This window comes from Microcaecilia unicolor, chromosome 10, assembly GCF_901765095.1.
Source record: "Microcaecilia unicolor chromosome 10, aMicUni1.1, whole genome shotgun sequence".
Classification (NCBI taxonomy): domain Eukaryota; kingdom Metazoa; phylum Chordata; class Amphibia; order Gymnophiona; family Siphonopidae; genus Microcaecilia; species Microcaecilia unicolor.
This window is the reverse complement of record NC_044040.1, coordinates 135,180,004-135,207,164: the sequence shown is the minus strand read 5'-3', so window position 1 is coordinate 135,207,164 and position 27,161 is coordinate 135,180,004. Positions and strand designations below refer to the sequence as shown.

Genomic DNA, 27,161 nt, shown 5'->3' with positions numbered 1-27,161 from the left:
ATAAGATTAGAATAGGAATTTTGGAATTTACTTATTACCCCAGAGATTGGATAATTTCCAGTCATGCCAAGTGGTTACTTTTGGAGGCAGCATTTTCTCTTTGGTGCTGTAGCTGGCACATTGGTGCCCATTTTTCCTAGGCATTGAAAAGCTACTGTTAGCTGTAGGGAATGCTTGGGTAAGCTGCTATTTAATACATCTTTGATGGCATCACTGTATATAAATGCAGTGCTTCCCAGACTGTGGGTTGTGACCCTAAAATGGGGTTGCAGATTCAGTGTATGGTGGTGGTGGTGGTGGTGGTGGTGGGGTTGTCATAGAAATATTACCCTTCTAATTACATGGATTTCCACTCTGACCTGCTGCTGGTAGTGACAGTTAATGCAGGCCTTGTTAACCGGCTTATGTTCAAAGCCCTGCCTGTTCTTTCGTTTTTGGAATTCTTAACCCAAAAACTTGTGCAGAGGACCACTTTCCAACAGTCTCTTGTATAGACTGATTTTGTCACAGCAGCTTCCCTGCTTTGGATGAAGAGTGGGGAGTAGAGGTCTCCTATAGTTGTTTTAATTTTTTTTTTACCCTCATATGTCTCTCGTTTTAGAAGGTGTAGGCTTATTCATGTATATGCTTGGAAAAGAGATGGATGAGGGGGAAATATGATTGAGGTCTACAAAATCCAGAGTGGTGTAGAAAGAGTAGAAGTAAATCATTACTTGTTCGAAAAGTACAAAAACTAGTGGACACTCGAGGAAGTTACATGGAAATACTTTTAAAACATAGTGTGCTATTGAGACAGACAAGGGAAGCAACTGCTTGCCCTGGGATTTGTAGTATGGATTGTTTCTGCCAGGTACTTGTGACCTGGCTTGGCCACTATTTGGAAAACAGGATTCTGGCCTAGATGGACCGTTGGTCTGACTCAGTATGGCTACTTTTATGTTCTTATGTTGTAAATAAAATTCATATACAGTACATGCATTGTTTAAATCTTTTATTAATTTCACTGCAATCAACAATACAGTGCCACACCTGTAACATTACCAAATGCTGTATTACCACTTTAAACCCCAACCCCTCTCCCACCCCCACCCCAAATCCAGCACACACGAGCCTCCTATATTCCATTATAATCCTCTATAACAGCTGTTAAAAATTTAACAAATGACGTTGTGCTCAAACTAGCAAAGTCAACCATAACTGTTCCCAAATGTCTTGAAATTGACGATCTCTCTGGGAATCTAAAGAAGAAAAGCCTTGCCATTGTAGGTGCATTTGAATTGTAGGTTAAAGGAGTTAAATTCTTTACACAAAAGAGAGAAAATAATTAATTGGGGTAAAGGTTGCAAAAGCATATATAGTGGACTTAAGCACCTCTCCTTACTAATCCTAACTTTACAATAGAAAATCGGCTTTCGAAAGACAATTCAGAATCTGACTTACCTAAGGTAAGTTCCTGAGAATGAGTTGACAAAAATCGAGACAACTGCTGTCTCTAAGGAAAAAACAAACCTTCTGCTGATAAATCACTTTAACATTTACAAGGATGAGGAAAAAAAAAATCACCCACTGCCAAAATTTTGGACTTTTAAGGATAGAAACTTCCTCCTGTGATTCAATCTCTCAGGTAACATCTGGATAGCTCATTATAGTATGCCCTAAAAATGTATTGTGTAGGGAAAAAAATGTAAATATCAATCCTGATCAGACTCTAAGAGGTAACCACTATTGTTGCAATAACAATATTTTCTGGTGATAGGCTTGCTGATAGGTCCAGAGCAGAAGTCTCAGCATTCCCTTTTTACTCTGATTCCTGTTTTTGGAACTTTCAAGATTTCCTTCGTATAATTCAGAAACATATATTTTAGAGAAATTGTGGCCATTGAAAGAAAACTAGGTAGTCATAAGTCCCTTCTCTTCACAGAGTTTTCCATAATCTCCATTTTATGTGACAGTAATATTTCTGACTTATTCCATATCATCATGCTGTGCAATTCAGCAGCCTGGGCCACAGCCCTAGAACGGCGCTTAACTTTAGCCGCTTTTTTGCCACAGCCCTAGACGCACCCTCAACCGGCGCTTGCAAGATCGGGGGAGAACCATGCTGCGCATCCAAGATGGCGTCCGGCGCGACACTCCGCGAAGGAGCCGCGCGGGAAGAACGGCGCTTAACTTTAGCCGCTTTTTTGCCGTCGCCCAAATCAAGGGCGGCCATGGCATGAACGTCTCCCAGCTCAAGGGCGGCCCAAGAAGAAACCGTCCGAGCAGAGTGGCCGGCCAAGATGGCGGAGGCGAGCAGCGGGGGATGGGCGTTTATGGCGGGAAAAACCGCCGCGCCAGAGGAAGACCCGGGACACTGACCGGCCTCCAAACTGACACCCAACAAGGGCGAATCAGACTTTAAAACCCCCGCACCCCCGCTAGAAGCGCACACGCGGTCCGGGGAGCGATTCTTCGCGCCCTCGCCCTCCGACGCCATAGGCCACGTGGAGATCAATCGGGGAACCCCCTGCCCGCTATAAAAAGGTAAAAATTACCTGCTTCTCGCTCCGAGCTGTAACGACCTGGTGTCCCAGTGAGTAGCTGCAATAAACGTTTAAATAAACGTCGAAATAAACGCCCTTAAGGACGTTCAATTTTTTTTTTTTAACGGAGCCAGCGGGAGGGGGGAGAAAAGGAGGGACCTGGCGCCACCAGGTTTGCACTTGCTCAAGAAGAGCCCTCAACCCCAGGCACTCAACAAAACCTAAAAATTAGGCTTGGAGGCCTAGCCAGAGCTGCTGCTGTGTGTAACCACCACCTGCTGAGATAGAGAACATACTGAGGAGTTTCCGGCAGCACATGACCACATATAGGGAGGCAAAAGGATTGCTCTCTATCTCCACCTGCTGGTAGATGGACACAACCCACCAGTCTATGGATTGATCAGCTATGATTAATGGAAAGAAAATTATCAGGTATGATACATAATTTTACCTTCAAATTTGAACTACTTTTGACTAGAACCCAAAGTTGTTTCTAGAGAGGAAAGTTTTCCTTCCACCTTGGCTACCATCTTCAGATTTCATCATAATGTAGTGGTTAAGTTCCATTTTAGCAACTACCATGGATTCTAATCTGAAAAAAGCCTGCAACAAAGGTCATGGGTATGTCAGGAGAAGAAGAGGGTTTGTACATCAGCAGTAGTTGCAGATGGATTAGTTTCTGCCGTGTTGATGCTACATCCTGCTCATTGTTCAAATGCAGCATAGAATTACCCTGCAGTGTATGGGAGATCTGTGTGTGGGAAGATATAACACCAGAAGGGCCCTTTCTGATGTACATGAATTTGTTTCCTACTTCTGGAAGATACCAATTTAGAATTTTTTACATAATTTTTGATTTTGAAGCAGGGGCATAGCCCGACATCCAATTGTGGGTGGGCAGGAAAACCTTGGCATCTCTCCCTCTCCTCCCTCTGGTTATCAGGCTGCGTATGCCTTGTAGCGCTATAGAAATGATAAGTAGTAGTAGTCTCTTAGCTGTACTCCCCCCAAGCCCCCAGTACCTTAAATTCTTCTCCACACTGGCCCTGAGTCTTCCCTGGTATGCAACTTCCTGGTCCCATGAACAGAAAGTTGCATCAGAGGGAAGGCTTGTGAGAGCAGTAGGTATGAATCCCTGCTTGCTGCAGGTGAAGAAAAGGATTTAAAAGGTAGTGGGGGCTTGGAGTGCAGCTAGGAGACCCCCTGATCTCCGAGGGGGGGAGGGAGAGAGATTCTGAGAATTTTAGCTGGCAGGGCTTGGGGATCCTTGCCAGCCACATTGGCCCACCCATGGCTATGCCACAGTTTTGAAGAGGTGGAGCTTCCACTGGCAAAGATGAAACGTTCAACAAATCATTTTAGATCACTGATAATTTGCCCTCTCAGGACAACTCTGTCAAATGCAAGGAAGTTTTCATAGAAAGCCATACTTGAGTTGCCGTGGGGTTCCTTATCTTTTAAAGAACTTGAAGTTAAAGTCCCAACCCTGCTGTAAATCCTCCTGCAGTATTCCATCAAGACCAATATCTTTCCAGGCTGAACAGCATGACTTTTTAAAAATGCTGTGAGAAATTCTTTCATTGGTTTCTAATCTCAGCCACTGACCTGCTGCTGGGGTGGACTTACTCCTAAAGGAATCGCCAAAATCTGATACTTGTCTGTTAACATAGTAACATAGTAGATGACAGCAGATAAAGACCTGTATGGCCCATCCAGTCTGCCCAACAAGATAAACTCATAATATAAGGTATGATATGTATACTCAGTATTGATTTGTCCTTACCATTATCAGGGCATAGTCTTCTCCATCTGAACCGCGAGCAGGATGTAGCACCAATACAGTGAAAGCTAATGCAGTTCCTAGTGTCACCAATGTAGCATTTCAAGTTTTGCCCCCTCCCTACCTGTGAAGAAGCCCACGAGGGAAGGGTCGATGCTGGATCTAGTGCTCACAAATGGAGGTAGTGCTTCCAATGTCTGAGTGGGTGCCCACCTATGCAATAGTGATCATAACATTACATGGTTTGATATAAGAGCAAAAGCCGAGTGTAGATGCACAAAACTGGATTTCAGATGTGCTGATTTTGGTAAAATGGAGAAATACTTGAAGGAGCTGATGCCAGGGGTAGACATTGGAGAAGTGGAAGCACAGTGGTCCAAGCTGAAAGCTGCTATAAATATGACAGATCTTTATACAAGGAAAGTAAACAAAAACAAGAGAAACAGGAAGCTGTTGTAATCACCCCTCTCTAGACCTCCAGGGGACCTGTGCCCACGGAGATAAAGAGTGGGTTTCAGAAGGCTCATTTTAAGTCTGTTACCCAGGACCTCGGCTTTCTTACTCCTCGTGTATAAGCGTATCTTAGGGTATCTATTCTCCCACATAGTGCACTAAGGGGTAGGAGCTTCCTTACTTATGTGAACACTATTTGTGTAGAAGTGTATTAGGAGAAAGAAGGTACATAGCCAAGAAATAGACACAAACAAGGGAGATAGGTGATAACATTTATTTCAATCTTACCCAATTACAATTTCAATCAGTCTGGTACTCTCATCAGTCAAAGTGTCAGAACAACCGGCCGTAGTTCTGCCCTCTGGGTAGAGTTGGGGAAAAATCCAAACTCCGCCTAGATTTGCAGACCTTATAAACCATCTGCTGTCCATTCAATTCAATGGGTACACATTTTTTTCATATGTGAATCATACTTTCTGACAGTTTGCTTAACCGCAGATCGGATGCCCAAATCTCCCCCTTCTTACAATTTCTCAATACCTGTAACATCCTTTTTGATAAACAACTCTCTGACTAATGCAGGGATAGGTATCCATTTTATGAAAAGGACTCCATTTTAAATTCAGTTGCTTGACCTAAGTTTTAGTTATTCAAGTCATTTAATCCTTCAAATAACCTTTAAAACTGTATCTGGATGTTACCCCAGATCCTGATAAGGTTTGTCAGCTGGGCCCTGCTTCAGCAAGTACTCAGCTGCAAAGCCATCACCAGATTTTCTGGCCTGGTCAGTGCTTCTTAGCAGCCTAGGCTATAGAGCTTGGCCCACCACTATTCCAGTGGAGGGGTCTCTAGTTGTAACATATATTAACATTCCCCTCTTCACCCTATCCCATAGGGTGACATAAGGGTTGTCTAGCTTGGTACCATCTATTCCAGCGGGTATCCTGCAAAGTTATCAAATTTAAGGGTATGAACGAAATCTGGTACGGTAAAAATTTTGGAATCCGGGTCACAACATGGATACTATGCCTGGCTCATTCTAACCCCTCTTGGGACTAACCCATACCTGCGGTTCAGCAACAAAATACAATCACAAGGGTAATACCATTAAACCTATTAATTTGCAGAACTAACGGGGAAAATCTTACAGAAACAATAAGAACAATATGGGTCCAATTACGAACGTGCATTCATTATAGAAAATGTGTCATTAGCTAAAAAGGAAGGAATAAGAAAATAAAAATAAAACCTTTCCAATATGCATATATACAGGATTACTGGTAAACTGAAAATAAAGCGAAATATGAATCTATAATGTCCATAAACAGCAACTGTAAATCTTGGGCCAGGAATCAGTAGAAGTGACAGTCACCGCTGGCCTGCTGAAAGAAGTGGCTGGTCTTGAGATGGTTGAGTTGGTAACATCTGGTTCTGCGGCTGGGTAAACCCGTATATCTTTTAAATGGACCCAAGACTTGTGGTCCAGTAGTTTGCAAGGTGTAAAGATTATTGTCATGACCTTGGGGGATCTAACATCATTTGGGCCTGGATAGATCTTGAGTACGTAATACTTGCAGTGTACAAACATGGATTTTTCCATGTCTTTATCCTAGGCATGCACAATCATAATTAGTCCATCAGGGGTCAGAGATTAGCAGAGGAATAAGCAAAATGACTGTATGCCTGAATGATACCTGAATATCTATAACCTCTATAACATGTTACATCTGCGTTTTAATACTAGGAATTGGGATTTGCAGAATATATCCCCACTTCTGGCTTGCATAATGTGCAAGACAGATTGGTGATTACTACTAAGAGATGACCAAATAACAATAGAGGTTAAGTATATGGAACAAAAGAAAAGGGTACCAACAGCAATAATAAAAAAAATAAAAATTTGAAGATGATGTTGGCAGTTCATGTGGTAAATTCAGGTTCGGGAATACATGGTGCACCAAACATAGTCAAAATAGCGGGCACGGTGTTGATCTCCGTCGCCAGTACTTGGGAAAAGACAAACAAAGTGGGATGGAGGCATGGAATCTTCACCTGCAATGACTACCATTCACCAAGGGTTGAGCCCTTAGCTGCAGGAGGCCAGCAGGACTTACGAGTTAGATGATTCAGAAAGAAGGGTAGAGGCCAAAGCTTTTTGCAACTCCAGTAAGTGGAGAGCTTGTCTCTTTCGCTCATGGACCAATTGATGCATCTGTTCAAACTCACGCTCAATGATGTCCTGTATCTCACACCGGGTTACATTGGGGTCTGTGCATCTGTCCTTTAATCTGGCGATTCTTTGCTGCAACATAGCCTTCAGGTCAGATACATTATCGGGTAGCTCTCTTTTGCTGGCAGTCGCCCCCTCTGTGAGAGACGTCAAGGTGATTTCGGTATCCATCTGGGGAAAGGCAAAACCTAAACAGACCATTAGTGCAATTTATGTGGTTAATTTGTTGAAAGAATTCTTTTAAACAAGTTCAGCTTGTGTTAATGAGAACAAGTGAGTACAGCCAAGATTTAGAAATGGGCCGTACAGGTAGGATGATGTCAGGGGGAGGAGTTTGACTAAGCAGGAGTGGAATCATAAATGGGATAGGGTTTGTAAAGTAGGGAAGGGTCAGGAGTTATTCCAGGAATGGGGTCTCTGATGTGGGGGCAAGGGGTGTAGAAGGGTTGCGACTATACAGTCATAGGAGGTGGGGTGGAAGGAGTAGTAGGGGGAGGGAAAACTATCATGGATGGCGGGTGGACCAGGGTAAGGTATGGATGGAGCAAGGGGAGGGTAATAGGGGAGGCGGGTCGAGGGTATAAATGGGTGTATGTCAGTGAAAGGGCCAGGGGAAGGGGCAAAGGAAGAAGGCGGGGTAAGGAACAGATCATCTGAGAACAAAAATAAGAATTTAGAAAACCACTCTGAAGTGTTTAAATTAAAAAGATCAAAATGGATTTGAATCAATAAATGTATAAAAATATTATACATCTGCATTGCAGCAGGGCATATTTGGATTGCAATGCAATAAAAAGGCACCCGGAAAAAGGAAGGGAAAAAACATTTGAAAGTACAAACACCCTTTCTTGATCTTCACATAGAGTTTAAGTAACCATTTGCAACCAGTCAAAGAAGTGGAAAATAGCACATTGCTCTAAGACACAACCACAACATGATAAGAGTTAGTTGAATCAAGGAGAAAGCCAAAGACGCGCAGCATAAATTTCAGGACAGCTGTAAATCACACAAACAGTTTAGCAGATTCAGACACCAGTGTTTCTAACTTTCACTCTCCTTGAGAGGAAGAGAGATTGAAAGTGTAACAGTTGTGACTTCCTGTGTTAAATAGAAAGGAGTCAGGAAGTAGAGCTCTTAAGTTTCACCTTACATATCTGAAAGTTTCACCAACTCTCTGTGTAAGAATAAAACAAAATGATACACCAAAGGTGGATCCGTGAGCAGTGCAAAATCCTCCCCTGAATGGCCAGTGCAGGAGAGCAGTACGCATGCTAATAGTTATTGAGTACTTCTGATTCTTGTAAATGAGGAATTGGTGAACGCTTTCAGATCTTACACACCATAAACAGACATCAAAAAGCTTTATATTCATAAAAAACTAAAAAGCAGTTCCGCAGATGCAAACAAAGTCAACACAGAAGTTCATTATAGCATATATGGTTCTCCAACAAGTGGCTGAAAAAATAAGGGCAAAGGAGCCTTTGTTCAAGAAATACAGAAGAACACAACAGGGCAATCATGGAAAAGATTGCCAGAATAAACTCAAAGAAGCAAAGAGGAAAATACGGCTATCAAAAGCACAGGTGGAAGAATTAGGTTGAAACCTAGTTGTTTTTATACATTTATTTATTTACTTATTCATGACATTTAGATCCCAGATGAATTAGGTTGAAACCTAGTTTGGGGGTGGGGGGGGGGGGGGGGGGTAGGGACATTGCCCCTGCCCACATGAACTGCAGTTTGTATGTATGCATGTATGTATTTATTTATGACATTTAGATCCAAGATTTAAAATGAATTAGGTTGAAACCTAGTTTGGGGTGTATGGGGGCATTGCCCCCCACATGAACTGCAGTTTGTATTGTACAGATCTGTTTCCATATTTATAGCAGCTTTCAGCTTGGACCACTGTGCTTCCAGTTCTCCAATGTCTACCCCTGCCATCAGCTCCTTCAAGTATTTCCCCATTTTACCAAAATCAGCACATCTGAAATCCAGTACTTTTGAGTTTTGTGCGTCTGCACTCGGCTTTTGCTCTTATATCAAACCATATCATGTTATGATCACTATTGCCTAGGTGGGCACCCACCCAGACATTGGAAGCACTACCTCCATTTGTGAGTACTAGATCCAGCATTGACCCTTCTCTTGTGGGTTTGTTCACCATTTGTCTGAGCAAAGCACTTTGTCAGGCATCTGCGATCTCTCTGCTGCTTTCTGATTTGCCAATGGGACACTCCAATCCACATCAGGCAAGTTGCAATCTCCCAGCAATGGCGCCTTCCCTTTCATTCCAACCATATGGATATCTTCGATCAGATCTTTGTCCAGCTTCTCTATTTGTGCTGGAGGTCTGTAGATAACACCCATGTGGATACAGATTCCATTTTCTCTTTCCAGAATGATTCATATAGCTTTTTCCTTTCCCCAGGTCCCCTGCATTTCAGCTACTCTGAATTTTTCTCACACATACAGCGCCACTCCACCTCTTTTGCCCTCTCTATCCTTCCTAAAAAGATTATAGCCTGGTATGGTCGCATCCCATTTATGAGAATCATTGAACCCATGTCTGTGTAATAGCAACAATATCGAAGTGTTCCTCAAATATCAGGGCTTTCAAATCTTTAACCTTTTTTGCTTAGACTATGAGCATTTGTGCTCATTGCTTTCCATTTGTTAAGTAAGTTTAGATGGTTTTTCATTTGTTAAGCGAGTTTAGATGGTTTTCTATATTAATATTACCTTTTCCACTGCTGTCATGTTTTTGCTGGGGGTGACTTTCTGAATTCCCTTGCTTCCTATTGTCACCCCCACCTTCTTGTTTAAATGTCTAGAAACATACAGAGTGAATTTGGTCAGGTCCGATTTCAAACATTTGGAAGGCTATGCTAGACCCTGGGACAAGATAATCTTTTGAGAAGGAAGGCTCTACAGTACTAACACTCCCTAAAGACTTGGTTCTGTCCCCCAGGTACTTATTCTTGACCCAAAAAGGGAAGGATTGAGGTCTGTTGAATATAATTAGTTGGATATGAGAACCTTTTTAAGCTATTGTATCAAGATAGCATTCCAAATAAAAATCTTCCAAAAAGAAACCACAAACTTGAATGTTTATTTATTTGTTACATTTGTATCCCACATTTCCCCATCTATTTGCAGGCTCAGTGTGGCTTACATAGTACCGTAGCGGTGTTCGCTGGTTCCGGTCTGAACAAATAGTCAGCTTGGGTCTCAGATGTTCTAATGCTGTTCATTCTTTCTTGCACTGACCCTGCAACTCATGAGTTCAGTGATAAAAGCCTTTGTTAGGAGAAAGATGCCTTTACAAATTAAAGTGCTGTTCTTCCTTTCGTGTTCATGCCATTTCCCTTGTATATGTATTGGCTTTAGGCTGACATCTTAAAATAAGAACATAAGTGTTGCCATACTGGGACAGACTGAAGGTCCATCAAGCCCAGTATCCTGTTTCCAGCAGTGGCCAATCCAGGTCACAAGTACCTGGCAAGATCCCAGAAGAGAAACAGATTTTATTCTGCTTATCCTAGAAATAAGCATTGGATTTTCACATCTTAATAATGGTTGCTAAGCTAGCTGCTTTTGCCACATTCTCTGGAAACAAATTCTAGAGTTTAAGTACACATTGAGTGGAGAAATATTTTCTCCTTTTTAAAACAAAAATTTACTACTTGATAGCTTTATTGCGTGCCCCCTAGTCCTAGTATTTTTGGAAAGAGTAAACGTGATTGCTTTAGCCTTTCCTCATACGGAAGTCGTCCTGTCTCCGTTATCATTTTCATCACCCTTCTCTATACCTTTTCTAGTTCCATTATATCTTTGAGATGTGGTGACCAAAATTGCACACAGTATTCGAGGTGTGATCACACCATGGAACAATTACAAAGGAATTATAACATTCTCACTTTTGTTTTCTGTGTCTTTCCTAATAATTCCTAACATTCTATTTGCTTTCTTAGCCACCATTGCACACTGAGCAAATGGTTTAACGTATCATTAATGATACCTAGAGCCTTTTTACTGGTCCTTGCATCACATAGCTATAGTTTGGGTTCCTCTTTCCCACATGCATCACTTGCTCTCCTCAAAAGTCATCTGCCATTTGGGATGCCCAGTCTCATAAGGTCCTTTTGCAATTTTTCTCAGTCCTCTTGCAATTTAACAACTTTGTATAAATTTTGTGTCATCAGCAAATTTAATTACCTCACTAGTGTTGAGAATTGGGGGGTCCCGAGCCCCCCAAGAAGGCTAGAGTGACCTCAATCTGACTCCATCTCTAAATAACACTAGTACTGGGGTAATCCAGGAGTTATGAGGTTTTAAAAGGAATTGCCACTGAGAGAGACGTTAGGTCTCAAATACCCGCATTAGTCCGCCTCTCAGCACTGGCAAGGAATAGATACCAGCCTTATGACAAACTGGATTTAGGCTACAGGTTATATAATGCAGCGAATGATAGCCTGATGTAGCAAAAGCATTTATACTTACAGCCTTTCATCATTAAGTGAAGCCCACAAATCATCATTTGGAATGAAGAGTTTATTTGCAAATCAGACTTTAATCAGATACATTCATCAGACAAATTCTGGATTCAGCTGACCGGAGCTCTGCGTCCTAGATGCGTTGGGGAGAACCTCCAACGATCTATCTGATGCCCTTCCTTATATAGTATCTGGTCCTAATACAAGTCTATGGGAATTGCGCAATTTCCTTTTTTGTCAACAATTTGTTCTTATGAAGTTCCGTTTTAGCTATTGCAAGTTATTGCGCAATTTCCCTTTTTGTCAACATCTCCCTAGATACGGACATCCAAACATCCAAACATGGACATCTCCCTAGATACGGACATCCAAACATCAAAACATGGACATCTCTGTCTTATATCATCTTGTGATCTGGGTGCCAACTTATTAAAAACATTCTCCATCTTACAAACCAAACTTTCCATTTTCGTCCATAATTTCTACATCGTATGTGTTACATTCAATTTGAAAGTTGTACCAGATTTCATTAAGACTCTTGCAGGCTCTCTGCTATAAGGCCATCAGCTGGTTTCAGGCCTAGTCAGTGCTCTTCAGCTGTTTAAAGCTATGTAGCTTGGCCCACCACTATTCCAGTGGATAGGTCTCAAGCTAGAACACATATTAACTTGCAGGAAAAGCAAGTCCTTGCTCAGCCAGTCATAGATTTTTAAACCTAGCTGGTATTTTTACAGCCTGAGTCCTAAAATCTGGCCTTCCACCCTTCCGGTGGGCATCCAGTGAGGGCCTCTTGCTGTACTATAATTATACATTCCCCACTTGTCACCCCCTCTGGAGAGGGGTGACACAAAGCTCGTCAAGCTTGTCATCATCCATTCCAGAAGGTGGTAAGCTATCAAACCAGAGGGGGAGTTTTGGTCTTACAAATTGTTAGAAGGTATGGTGCAAGATAGGAAACTTCATTCTCAGGTGATATATTATTTGGGCATATGGAATTCCCTTTTTATTACCCAACCCCTTGGGTCTTAATCTTGATGTTACCCCTCTTGAGGTAATAGCAATTTCAGGTGGATCATACTAATAAACACTTTCAGGTCTTGCTATGACTTCTATTGTATCTGTTGCATAGTACATGGGGAGATAATCTAATGTATCTATCTCAGTGGTCCTCGGAAGGAATAGTGGTTTTGATTAAGCATTGTTATGGTGGCTCAACAAATATATGGTTAGTACTCAGATTGCAAGCTGTTTTAGGTTGTAGGTATTCAGAATCCTTAAACAAGTCGGAATTCCTGGACCTTACTATTACTCATCATTAGCATCCAATCATGAGCACTAAAAAGTGGATAGCAAGTATGAGGTTGCCTTATACTGCAAAAAAAATGGTCAATCCTAGGAATATTTATATTAACAAAGGTCATGCATGGATCTTGACATATGCATAATGATCTGGAAGTATGGGAAGCATTTTATATATCCGTTACCCCACTTGGAGCTTAGTCAAACCTACAGAAAGACATGCAGCTTAAGTAAGCCTACACCAAAGTTAAACAATTGCATAACTGGTTGATACTAACAGGGTTTACACCTACATTATGATATCATAGCCAGTATTAGGGTTTGATGTTACCCTTGTATCTGAGCAATATCAACTTCAATTTAAATTACATAAACAGAAATAACGGGGAAACTCTTAGAAAAACAATTAGAACAACAAAGGAAATAATAGGAAAATAAAAATAAAACCTTTTCAATATCTAGACAGGATTACTGCTAAACTGAAAATAAAACAAAATATGAATCTATAATGTCCATAAACAGCAACAGTAATTCTCAAATTAAGTATCAGTTCTGAATTCTCTTTCATCGATCATGGTTGAGGCGGTGGAAGCGTTGAAGAATCTGGACGGAGATCTGGGTTTTCAGGCTGGCCTGCTGAAGGAAGTGGCTGGTCTTGAGATGGTTAGGCTGGTAACCTCAGGTCCTGTGGCTGAGTAAACCCGTATATCTTTCACATGGACCCAAAACTTGTGATCCAGTAGTTTGCAAGGTGTAAAGATTATTGCCACAACCTTGGGGGATCTAACATCATTTGGGCCTAGATAGATCTTGAAGACGTACTTGTGGTGTACAAACTTGGATCTTTCCATGTCTTTATTCTAGGCATGCCCCATCATACTCAGTCCATCAAGAGTCAGAGGCTGGCAAAGGAATAAGCAAAATAACTGTATGCCTGAATGATACATTGCTATATCTTGGTGGGCATACTCAGCGTGAACTGAATAAGCAAAAATAATATATAGATGTCAAGAGACATGAAAGACAATGTAAACATGGAGAAAACAGTGCTAATTAAGTGCAAAAGCAAAAGCGAAACCATAAGGGTTCAATAATGAAAAGCCAATTTACATAAATAGCAACAGTATATATGAATTTATATCTCCTGATTGGTAGGGATCAGAGCTTCAACTGCAACCCTCTTAATACTAGGAATTGGGATTTGCATAATATATCCCCACTTCTGGCTTGCATAATGTGCAAGACAGATTAGTAATAATTAGGAAGAGATGATCAAATAACAATGGTAAAGTTTATGGAACAAAAGTAAAGAGTACAAAAAAACAATTAAAATTCAGGTTATAGGTGTATGGAGGGTCAGGAACGTGGTGCACAAAAATAGTCAAAAGGCACGGACAATGCGTTGCAATCTATCGCCAGTAGGTATGGAATCTTCACCTGCGATGACTAACATTCACCAAGGGTTGGGCCCTCAGCTGCAGGAGGCCAGCAGGACTTACCAGTTAGATAATTCAGAAAGAAAGGGTAGCTTAGGAAATAGTCATAGTCAAAGCAGAAGACTAATGTGCAGAAATTTAAAACTCATAATTAGTCCAGGTGATGGAAGTATCTTCTGAAATCACGGTCGCTGTCTGTTGTAATAGAGAGCTCATACGTAAAGTGACATGTATGTTCTGGAAAAGATGAGCCTGTAAAAATATTTAATACAGCAGAATATTTAAGAGCATAACCAAGAAGGTCTAAGTTAATGACATCATCTGGACAAAAGAAATTTCTCATTCGAGAAGTTGGCACTTCTTTTTTCTTGCCAGAGGTCAGTGGTAGCAGAAGTACCAAACTGGAATAGAGGCGGTAGGTCAGGAATTGGATTAGCAGTCTTCACTCAACCTACAGGACTTAATAAATAGAGCTAATATAAGAAGTAATATCAAGTGGTCAAATCTCAGCACAGGACCATTAGAAAGAAAAAATCAAAGAATGCATTGTTAGTTCCTTGGGGCACCAATAGGTGGAGCATAGTTTCAATATATAAAATCATAAGTTACAAGTAGAAAACAATTTTTTTTCTCTCGGTAGATTGGATTTTGCTGGCACAGGAAGTCAGCAGAGTCTGAGGAAACATTGTGGTCAGAGTCTGCTCCAGGAAAATACAGCAGCCTTTAATATGATATGTAGAGAGATAGAGAAAAGCCAATATCAGAAATGTAAAAACTATATATTTCTACGAGGGCTCCTCACGTGACCTTTACAAGGTTCAAATAGGCCAAATGAGGAGGACAATAACCTATAGTCCTCTGTAATAGTTCAGAGCCAATTTGGAAAATTAAAATTATATTAAATTCTAAACTGATCCTTTCTATGCTTTCACAATTTGGGCCCTAAATTATGACAGCATATCAAGATTCACATTCAGAGGGATAGCTAAAAACAAGCTTATATATTCCCAGGAATCAATTCACAATTTAGAGTATATTTTAAATAGAGAGGAGGAGCCGCTTTATAAGCAGGAGACAATTTGGAGCATTTCTTAAAACATTTTAGTAAAATTCAAGAATCAAGAATATAATAACAATTTTTATTAATGCAATAAATGCATAAATTGACCAGTAGGATATGTTCATATAGACCAGTATGATAAATGGAACAGCTTGTAAGCCTACATTGTAAATTGAATTCTAAACAAAGAGTAGCAAGGATAACACAGAATGATAGAAAAACCCATCTAGTTATTAAAAATCTGAAACACGTAATGAATTCTTGTATCATATACTGAGTTCAAAGCTTTTGTAAAAATGAAATTAAGAGAAAATAAGAACTACAAGGGTTAATCTCTGTCATTCGGTCTTAAGGAAATCATGAAATAACGGTGCTTCCTGTGTCTAATTTGAGTTTACTGCTCACTGCAAGCATTGGATATAATGGTGACTGAAAATAGGTCTATACATCAAACAAAAACTGTAAGTTTAAGATTTTCGTATTAAAACTTCATGCTGGTGTAATTAGTTTTCATAGAATTAATACTTCAGGAGAGGTACCAGAGGTACGGTTTTCAATAAAAAGGAAGTTGGCAATTGTAGCTAGTCTTATCTGAACATAGCTCTAAAATAATAGCAACCTGAATTTCTTTAGTTCTGATTTACCAGTCAGCTATGTTATGCAAGGGTTAATCTCTAAACCCTATGGAGAACCAGAAATGCTGGAACTCTATACAATAATATATCTTAAAACTATAAATCTTTAAGAGGCAGGGAAGGAAGTTTGAAAGTTGTAGATAAGACGTGAAAGGGAAAATTAAAACAGTTACTTCATTATTACGGAACACATCCCCAATAGAGAGCCAGGAAGTGAACATCAGCACTAGTTATTTTAAACAACGTCACAAATAAACAGTGTTTTAGATGGCATATAATATAGAACCTTTCATAGTAAATATCTGGAATAATTATGCAATGTTCAAAGAACACATACACATACAAATTAAAACTAAAAAGTGCTTGCATTTCTATTGAAAGCAATTTATCAGAAGTCAAAAACAATCAGATATTTAACATCACATCCCAAATCAAACAAACATTGCTTAAATGAAATAACATACAATCCTGGGAAAAAAAAAAACACTCCTTTGAGATTTACTACCACTGCAGTTGATAGACAATCTCGCGGGGTAACCTTAAAGCACTAATTTAAAACTAAAGAAATGATTCCCTAATAATTAGCTGGTTTAATATATGCCATTTATCACAGGACACACAGCAACATATAGACATAAAATTAAAACAGTAACCTAATCCTGATAAGTAGAAAACGTAAAGCTCAGAAGAGGAAGCAAGATATTTCTAAATGTAGTTCAAAACCTAGCATTGGAATTTTGCACGGTTAAGGAGTTGTTTAGGGTTTCAAAACAAAAAACATAAAAATAAATATTCCAGTAGCCAATTACAAGTCACAGCACACAAACAGAAAAGGAAAACCACACTCATACACAGACACAGTTATTGTCCCACATACAGAGGTGTCCCTGTGTACTGAGGACAAAATCTTAATCCTAAATTTGGTAAAATAAAGCATTTAAATTAGAGCTAATCTAACAGGCCATGAAAGTATACAAAGGCAAGCTCAATAGCAATACATACAATAAATGAAAATATACTCACGATTCATGCAATGTAATCTCCAGCGCAGAAAATCAATTGAGAAGGAGGACAGTTGGCGGGATCACTATGCCCTTCCGAACTCTCGGTGGCATAGGGAGGTCAACCGCAAAATAGAAAGGTTTGTTTCGGACGGAAAGTCCTTACCAGAGATCTGAATAGATGCCAGATCACCAGTATCTGGTGTTGGGTGCGGAGAGGAAGATATGATATAATGGGTAGTGAACAACATCACCCAATATGTATAATAACGGGACCTAGTGAGCAAGTGGTCTACAAATAAGCTCCAGACCTATAATCTGCTATAGAAAAAAATGAACTAGATTAATAATAATATATATATTGACCAGACCTAGAACCTGGTACAAGGTTAGTGGTTCAAAAGGCAGCTTCGGAGATAGCAGGGAGACCTAGAAATGATAATGTGCTAACAGTTTACAAAAACATGCAATGATTATCCTGATAGTAGAACATACAGAGACATAACACAATCATACTCACACATCTATGAATGTGCTCCAACAAAGGGACCCGAAATAAAAATTACTAATTGGCGGAAAGCTCAACGCTTTAACCGCAAGTGACATTAGGAGAAAGCAAGACAAAAACTGCAAACAGAAATGCAACTAAAGAGTGGGTGTATAAGTGAATAAATACCTAGTGTCAGCTTACGTATGTATCCTACTCTAAAATAAAGAAAACTGTTTCCCCAGGGTAGGCTTCTACAACTAGGATTCTGCTCTACTAGCCGCCAAGATTCAGCTCCATTGGCCATGATTCACTCCAATGGTAGAACCCTCAAAAGAGGGGAGGCTACTACCCCTGAAAGGGTCCAGGAAGCTGCGAAACTAGTTCCCTGAACTCGGAGAACAGATACCCTATGGTTTTTCGCTGGTTAGGAAGATTCTGCTCTATTCAAATGAAGATTCCACTCAATTCAACTAACCTCCACAGGATATTTTAATATACAGCTAAAAATTTAGAATGAAGATTCTGCTCAATTCAACTGAAGATTCTACTCGATTCAACAAACCAAAATACACTTAAGAATTTAGAATCGCCCGAGTCACCTTGTACACAATCTCAACCAATGTCTTAGGCGTCCCTTTATTGTCACGGCGATCATGTATACAAGTAACCCCAATGTGGGCAATAATGCCGAATCCGCAGGCCACTCCGAAAATGGAATGGAATTCTGCTTTAAATCTAATAACTGAGATACCGTCATCCATTGGAGGGTCCCCTCCCATGGGTGTAAGCCCCAGGCATCGATATCAAAGCCAATAGTTATAGCGTGACACTGGTAAAAGAAATAATAATAAAAGATAAGAAAAGGAAAAAGAGAGAAATAAAAATAAAAAGATATATGGCATGTTCCTAGAAAGAATCCCTGAAACCTATTCCAGAGATAGCAAGTAAAAAGAAAAAAGAAAAAAACACATGTACGCTCTTCGGGTAAGGTACATTCACTATACACTAGATAATACACTTGCCACACAACAAACAACGAAAGGGAGACTGTAAAGCAATAGAGCGAAACAGCTGACAGTAAGGGAGCTTGGGCAAGCAGTACGAAACCAATCATGCAAAACGAGCAAAGCAGAAGAAGTCTGAGAGATACGTGACATTCACTGAAGCGGGGCTTAGAGATTGATGGACAGGCATTGTAGATCATTAAGCAAACAGCATAATATTTTCTCGTACGGCTGACATCCTTTGTATCGGGAAGAAAATTAAAGATAAGTATATAAACTGATTTTATTAAAGTAAAACGAGTTGTATATTAGTGTTATGAAAATGTGAAGATTATAGGTGAGCCGCGAACCAGCGCTGCCATCATGAAAGTAAAACCTAACAGTATTTGAGCACAAATGTTTATGCAGGAAAGAGCTTGTGTCTATTAAAAATAAAGAACATAACGCATATAGAGAGGAAACTAGGTTGAATGCATGGCTTGGAAACAATGCTCTATACCCTTTTTCATAGAACACCAGTACAATAGGATAGCATTTAAAAAGGAGAAAAACACCAGCTTCTTAACGGCAAAACAAAACATGTGGTTAAATATGCAACGGGCATCCTGAAATGCTATCGGTTAATCATTCTACAGGAAATAAATGCGTTTCAATCATAACAAGGAAATATGTGACAATATTGCGGATTAGTAAGACATGTATTTCTAAATGTTACACATCCAAATTTTAACCCAAACCAGAACAGTTCAAAACTGGAATCACGAAGTATTAAATCAAAATATTAACATAATGAGATATGGGGGAGGGCCACACAAATACACATAATAAAGTACATGTGTCATCAATTACCCAGTATACTAAAAATAAATTAAAGAAGCATCATCGGGCATGTGAAACCAAGGCAGAAAAAAGATTAGTCCCTTTGCCACCAGTAATCCCACCCCTTGGTCAGACACATCGGCCACAACAGACTTTTCAACTGGCAATCCTACTGTGCCTATTGAAAACGCTGCGACTACTCCTGTCCTCACTGATTCTCCTGTTTTGCATTCTACAAGTGCTCCCAATAATATCAGTAGCTCGGTCCATATTGTCCCCAATCTTACAACTGCTTTTGGGGATAATATTACCTTGCTTGAATCACGACCCACCCCTCCTCCTTATCCTCTGGTTCCTACTAGTGACGTTCCTCCTTCCACGAATAATACTACCTTAGCCACTCCAAATATCACCGTCCCAGCTACTCGTCCTCCCAGATAGCTCACCATCCCAAAGTAGCTATCAATATATGTCCCAGAACAGACCAGATAACCAGCCTTCTCCACCTGATTCTCCCCCACCGTCGCCTTTAAATTTAGGTGAACACTTAATCCCCGAACCCCCAGAGTACCTTTTTGATCCAAGAGAATTAATACATCCCCATTGGGACCCAGCTCCAGAAGACGATCCCAACTGGGACCCCTTCACACGATTTCAAACATTGTGTGAACCCTTGTTTGACAGTTGGACACTAGGTCCTAGTCGAACGGTCACACACACTCTGGTACTGTTTGGAGGAACCTTAGGTTTACAAGTTGAACAAACCGACGACCTCCTAATAAGACCAGAAACTGGTGACGTTGTAGATTTTTGGTTAATCACCTACGCTGTACTGGGCACTGACTGGATACCCTTCCTGTTCATTAGAGAGGTTGGATTGGGACCTTTGGAAGTATATAGCCTTTTCGAAATCCCCGACCCTACTGAAAGAGGAGCTATTAGAATTTACCCACCCTACCCAAATTATTCCTCATGATATATCAAGCATTGGTATACCTTGGAATACTAACTATAGCAATTGCAGTTCTGGTTAAGACCCTAGGATTATTTTTGTTACTCATTTTCATTACCCGCCAATTGCCTTTGGTACAGTCCAGATCTTACATTTAGCCATGAAAACTACCAACATGAAGTGCCTAGCCCTTCTGTTGTGTGTGCTCACCATGCCTATGGTACAAGGAACAAAAGATCTAGAAAGTTTTCTGCAACAGTTTATTACCACCCCTGAAATAACATTACCCACAACTGAGAACACGACCACAATCACCCTTGATGTGTGTGCTTACACAATGTGTGGGGAACACCCTGTGCAGCAATATTTGTCAGCTTTTGAGGTATACCTGTGTCCCTTCTCCAATTGCGGAAGTTGGGCACAAGTATGGTGGTACACAGGTTCATGGATTCCCTACTCAGGTAGCGAAATTCCAGATCTCAAAAAGAGCATTTCTATTATGAAATTGCGAGTGACTGGCCTCTGTTCAATGACCAAATGTAATCAAGTGGCTATCACTTTCAGAGGAGTAACGGCTGTTACATACAGAACTTATTCCTTAGGAATTGATGCCTCAGGTAGAGACCCCGTTGGAAAATTTAAGATTGTTCCACCCCCAACCCAACCAGAAAATAATCCTTTGATGCCAACAAAAATCCCAGAAGTAAAGATTCCTTATCAGATTGTGCCGATTAATAATTCTAAAGATTTAGTGGCACTAGAAACAGGATTTGGAGAGACAAACCTGTGGCTCGAATGGGCGCATTATACTACAAAGAGTTTGAATGTCTCTAATTGTTATTTTTGTGCCCATGCAAGAGCAGAACCAACTGTAGTTCCCTTTCCTTTAGATCTGAACAATGATCCAGATGGTTTTTGGTGTATGTTAGAGTTATTACAAATGAAAGATGACTTCAATCAGTCTTGTCAACATCTTGACGAGCACCACCCCTACTTACCCCCTCGGCTGAGGGTTCCACCCGCATTCAGGATTCCAGATCCTGCAACCAGATATCATACATGTCTGGAATGATATGGGGTGAAAAATACACGGTTTCTAGGAAATTTGACCAATTGTAATACAACCCTAGAGAAAAAGACTCTACGAAATCTAAATCTCACAGACTTTTCACAAGCTAGAGCAGACATATGGTGGTACTGTGGAACCCACACTATCTACCATACACTCCACAGGAGTTGGACAGGCAGATGTGCCTTAGTCAAATTGGTAATTCCAATCATAATAGCATCTTTGCTCCCTCCTCATAGCAGCTCTTCCTCACGAGTGAAGAGAAATGCAATGCCTGGATCTTTTGATGATCGGGTCTATATAGATGCAATTGGAGTTCCAAGAGGGGTTCCTGATGAGTTCAAAGCCAGAAACCAAATAGCTGCAGGATTCGAATCAGCTTTCTTTTGGTGGGCCACTATAAATAAAAATTTAGACTGGATTAACTATATATATTACAACCAGCAGAGATTTGTGAACTACACTAGAGATGCAGTTCAAGGAATTGCAGCGCAATTAGACGCCACCAGCAGGATGACGTTGGAAAACAGATTAGTGCTTGACCAACTTCTGGCAGCAGAGGGCGGAGTGTGCCGGAAAATAGGTACACAGTGTTGCACCTTTATCCCCAACAATACTGCTCCAGATGGATCAATCACCAGAGCTTTGGAAGGCTTAACCTCACTGTCACAAGAATTGGCAGAGAACTCTGGCGTTGACACATCCTGGACTGGTTGGATGGATAGAGCTTTTGGTAAATGGAAGACATTTATCATTTCAGCAGCCACTACTATAATTATAGTGGTAGCAATTTTTGTATTAGTAGGATGTTGCATAATCCCTTGTGCTAGAGGCTTAGTAGAATGCTTAATTGAAACTGCAATAATGAAAAAGACAACAGCAGGACAATATGCCCTGTACGAAAATCTCCTTCCCAACACCACAGGAGATAACACATTGGACTATCTCCCTCTGAGAAGGACCAATCGCTATGCAAATGCTAGAGACACTAGAGAGATGTCTGCAACTGTATAATCAGGTAATAGCACACAGGGATACAATATAACCATATAAAGCTTTATAAGATGATGTGATACATAAGCAAAATGTCCATGCAAATCTATGCAAATGTATGCTCAAGATATAATCAGTATATAACCAAAGAATCTATGATTGACAACAATATATACTCATATAGGTAAGAATAAGTCAGAACCTGCATATTAACGGGTTGAATTAAAAATATTATTATAGTAATTATAAGTTTTTGTATAACCACAGATATAGATAAGACGTATTGAAATAATTGAAGTGGTGCCAAGATGGTAATTTCAAACCAAAAACAAATTTGACTGTACCAGTTAACCGTAAGACTCAGAAAAATTTGATGGCCTGATAGGATACCCTCTGGAATGGATGGTACCATGGTGTATTTACCCTGGTGTCACCCTATGGGATAGGGTGAAGAGGGGAATGTTAATATGTGGCCTGGCTTCAGACCTACCACTGGAATAGTGGTGGGCTAAGCTACACAGGCTAGGGCAACTGGAAAAGTACTGACTAGGCCAAATAACAAGCTAATGATATCATATTTGAGAATCTGCAAAAAGCAGGTCTGAACAATGGGTCTTCACACAACCAGGTACAACTTTCTAATTGAATATAGCACCTATAATGAAATAATAATGGGTAAAAGGAATAAAATGAGGTTCTTAAAATGGGACTTATTTTCCATAAGATGGCACACAGATCATGAAATGTTATGAAAGGTATTACAAGAGGAAGATGTGAAACTGATAAAGATATTTTAGTAAACGAGAAAAACAAAATGTTCGAAAAACATGTTGACATCTACGGAAGTGTGGAAACTCTAGAAATAGATAGAACGGAAGAGAGTTGGGTACAGATGTACATCTGGCCGGATACGAAAGTATGATCTCAGAAATTGAGAAATATGAGAAAAAAATGTACCTCACAATAGACTTGTATTGGGACTTGGGGCTATAAAAGGGATAAGATTTTGAGAGAAAGTTGGAGTCCTCCCCAACGCTTCTTCTCGGACGGCAGGGCCCTGTGCTGTTGAACCCAGAATCTGTTTGATGTCTGTACTTTGAAAACTTGGTAAGAATAAAGTCTTCTTTCTGAAATCTATCTCTGTCTTTATTCCCATTATTTCCTTACCTGTCATTCTAACTTAAAACTAAACCACATACAATTAACACACTCTTTACACTGATTTTTATGGATTTCTAATACTATATATATGGGAACATAACTAGGCAAAGAAATACTTAAATCCTGATACACAGAAGACCATAGTCATGGACCTTATCTTAGACTTACGCCTCCTGGTACCTACACAACAGAGATATCACTGGGATGGAATATCAAAAGGATTTAGGCAGGCGGCCCAACACATAGTGGAAGGATATTCCTAGGGCGCAAAGAGGGCCTTTAAAATTAACACTAGCCATTCCCATCTCTAGATCATTTATAAATGTTAGAAGCAAGAGTCACAATATAGACCCACGATTAACCCCACTATCTACCCTTCTCCATTTAACCCTATTCTGTTTTCTCTCTGTTAACCAGTTTTTAATCCACAATAGGACTTCACCTCCTATCCTATCACTTTCCAGTTTCTTTAGGAGTCTTTCATAAGTTACTTTGTCAAATGCCTTTTGAAAATCCAGATACACAGTATTGACTGGTTTACCTTTATCCACTTGTTTGTTTACCCTTTCAAAGATATGTAGTGGATTGATGAGGCAAGATTTCCCTTGTCTAAATCCATGTTGACCTTGTCTTATCCATGCTTATGTATATGCTCTGTGTTTTGCTTTTATCTTCTAGACAAAATGTCACGGCCAAGTGTTGCTGACTGAAGTATACAAGCGTTTAAACTTGATTGAGACGGACTACTTTGGAGTTGAATTCCAGAGCAACCAACTGTACTGGGTACGTTGATACCACCTGACAGTTGAAGTTGCATTGCCTGTTATTGTTGTTTTTATTTTCCCATCTGATCTTTAACCTTTTTTTTTCCCCTTGGGCTTAAAGAGAGCCTGAATCTTTAGTTTGTTTACTGTATTCCACTTGATAAACTGCCAAAGGTGGACCTCATATGTTTGGAGAGGATATTTCCAAAGTATCTGATTCCTGTGCTATTTGTGTGTCAATTGCTGACTTCTGGGGTTAATATATTTTTTTAAGTTTGTAGATATTTCTTAATGATATGGCGGAAGCAAGGTTAAAAAGTTGTTAATACCTCCTGCTATATTGGTCAGAGGATCTCTCTTTGGGAAAGTAGGCGGTGGGGGGGGGGGGGGGGAGTCACATTTGGGTAAGAGTTAGAAGTGAATTGAACAGATTGGGGGGAGTGCTCTGGGGAGTAAGGGGGGGGGAGTTTGATATCATTGTATGGAGTTTACTCGCTTTCTGTGGTTCTTTATTTACATTAATTCTAATGGAAATGCAGTCCTTTGTATCACAGTTTGCTGTTAATAAAAAGTTTAAAACATAAGTTTGTAGATATTTCTTAGCTGGCTGTTCAGCACTGTGTTTGATCTCAGGAAGCTTCTCATTTTATTTTATGGTGTCACAGTGATACCTGAGTTTGCAACTGGCCTATATAGCTAAAAAACAATTTGTAAAACTGGTTTTCCTCATGTTATAACAATAATTTGTTCCATGTTGGTAAGTTGTATTTCAGCAGTGAACATGCCAAGTCTGTGTTAAGTATCTAAGGGGGCAGTTTTGAAAGTGATTTTTACAGGTAAAATCAGACTTTAACCTACAGAAAAAAAGCCTTTTCAAAATTGCTCCCTCTATTTGTAGGGGACAATGGACAGTTAAAATTTTATTTGAAATCCTGAAGTGTTCTTTGTCCTTTTTAGGTTTTAAACAATTTTTATTGAACATCTGAATCAGATACAGAACTCCAACTTATACAGTTATGTTCAAGTTATGTTCAAGAGGAGGAGTAACCTAGTGGTTAGTGCAGCAGACTTTGATCCTGGGGAACTGGGTTCGATTCCCACTGCAGCTCCTTGTGACTGTGGGCAAGTCACTTAACCTTACTCCATTGCCCCAGGTGCAAAATAAGTACCTGTATATATGTAAACCGCTTTGAATGTAGTTGCAAAATACCACAGAAAGGCGGTATTTCAAATCCCATTTTCCTTTCCATTTCCCAACCATTCCCAACATATTCTTCTCCCCCATCCCCAGATTTAGCGACCAAAAGAATTGCAGGGTTTGGACTCATAACCCTCCAAACTACAACCAGCAACATTTAATCCCATAATCCCTCCCTCGTCCACTCCTAATTTTATTGTAACAGTTCAACAATTGGACAAGTCCATAAACCGCTACTAAACTGACTTGGAAAAATCCAAAATTCCAGGAATAACATGTATAGAATGTTTGTACGTTTGGGAAGCTTGCCAGGTGCCCTTGGCCTGGATTGGCCGCTGTCGTGGACAGGATGCTGGGCTCGATGGACCCTTGGTCTTTTCCCAGTATGGCATTACTTATATACTTATGTACTTAACAATTATTAATGATGGAAACAAACCAGTTTAAGTACAAGAACTTAACACCCCTCAACCTTAAGATCCATCATTTCCAGATTTTAACCCCCCTCCCTGTCTCTCCTCCCCCACAACCGAGAACGGTCCCAAAAGCAAGAAAACTTGTGTTCTTTGTCCTTTAATACTTTACATTAGCAAATTATATAGAGTAAGTGATTCCTGTGGCACAGGCAGCCAGTTGATTTTGGAAATGAAGTTCCACGGGACATTTACCTTTTAAAGTACACATGCAGGGCTGTGGAAACCAAGTATCCATGGGTCTGCAAACTAGACCAGTGGCTGAAAATCCTGTAAATCTTTCATTTCAGTGGGTATAAAATGAAAGGCAGATGAAGTGAAGATTACTTATTAAGTATTGTAGTAAGCTCTTAGATAAAACACATCACCTTGTTTTTCATGTATTTTTAAAGGTAATCAATAGAAATAAAAGAAAAAGGTATTCCACTGACAGTCTCACAGGATAAGGGTGGGGTGGGTAAGATGAGAGACAGGGAGAGCTGGGTGGATGAGGGACAGGGAGATATGCATGGTGATAGGATGGTGACAAAGCAGTAGAATTTTATGGTTTATAATGGGCTTGAAAATCCAGATCTTTAAGTTCTTGAACTTTGATGTTTCACTTATATATACTGTTTATCAACATTTGCTTATTTCCGATCTGATGAAGAAGGGTTACCTTCGAATTAATCAAAAAATGTATTAAGTTAGTCCAATATAAAAGGTATCATTTTATTTTCCTTTCTGTTTTATTTTCTTTTATTTCTATTGATTACCTTTAAAAGTGGACTAACACGGCTACCACATCTCTCTACTCATGTATTTTTAGAAATTAGTCCTCTTTCCTTTTTTTTTAGGTTTCTGATTTGGAAGTATCTCTGGTAATCATAATGGTTTGTTTTAAAAGGATTAAAGGTTCCAGTGAAAACACTACCTTGAGACTGGTCTCGTACGTTTTGCTACTCGACAGTGTACATCTTAAGTCCCAGTTTTGTTTGAGAGTATGCAAGTTTTAATTTTTTTTTTAATCTTTTCCTCTTTAGACTTGGCTTGACCCCATGAAATCTATAGATAAACAAATTCGAAGTAAGTACAATGCTTTTGTCTTTATAGAATTTTCTGTATTTTTCATGTGGTTGGGATTGTGTTTAATGTTGCTAATGCACCCTTTTACTAGGTTGAGCTAAAATGTTGCTATTGCCGTGCAATAGTTGCAAAAACTAACACACATTAACTGCAAAGGCTGTGCGTTAACTGTTTGGAGTGTGTCCATCTTCCCATAGAATTAATGTAGAGAGACTACACTCATTGCATGTAAACAACATTGCAGGTAATGTGAATGCAGTA

The 27,161-nt window shown here is 39.9% G+C and overlaps 1 protein-coding gene across 3 annotated transcripts in view; it reads left to right on the top strand.

The window, feature by feature from the left end:
* Nucleotides 1-27,161, top strand: part of FARP2 (FERM, ARH/RhoGEF and pleckstrin domain protein 2) — a 750,352-nt gene that overhangs the window by 231,661 nt on the left and 491,530 nt on the right. For all 3 annotated transcript variants that reach the window (XM_030215608.1, XM_030215609.1, XM_030215606.1), the window contains exons 3-4: nucleotides 24,079-24,183; nucleotides 26,858-26,900. In XM_030215608.1, the coding sequence (XP_030071468.1) occupies nucleotides 24,079-24,183; nucleotides 26,858-26,900 (148 nt within the window). The remainder of the gene's footprint in view (nucleotides 1-24,078; nucleotides 24,184-26,857; nucleotides 26,901-27,161) is intronic.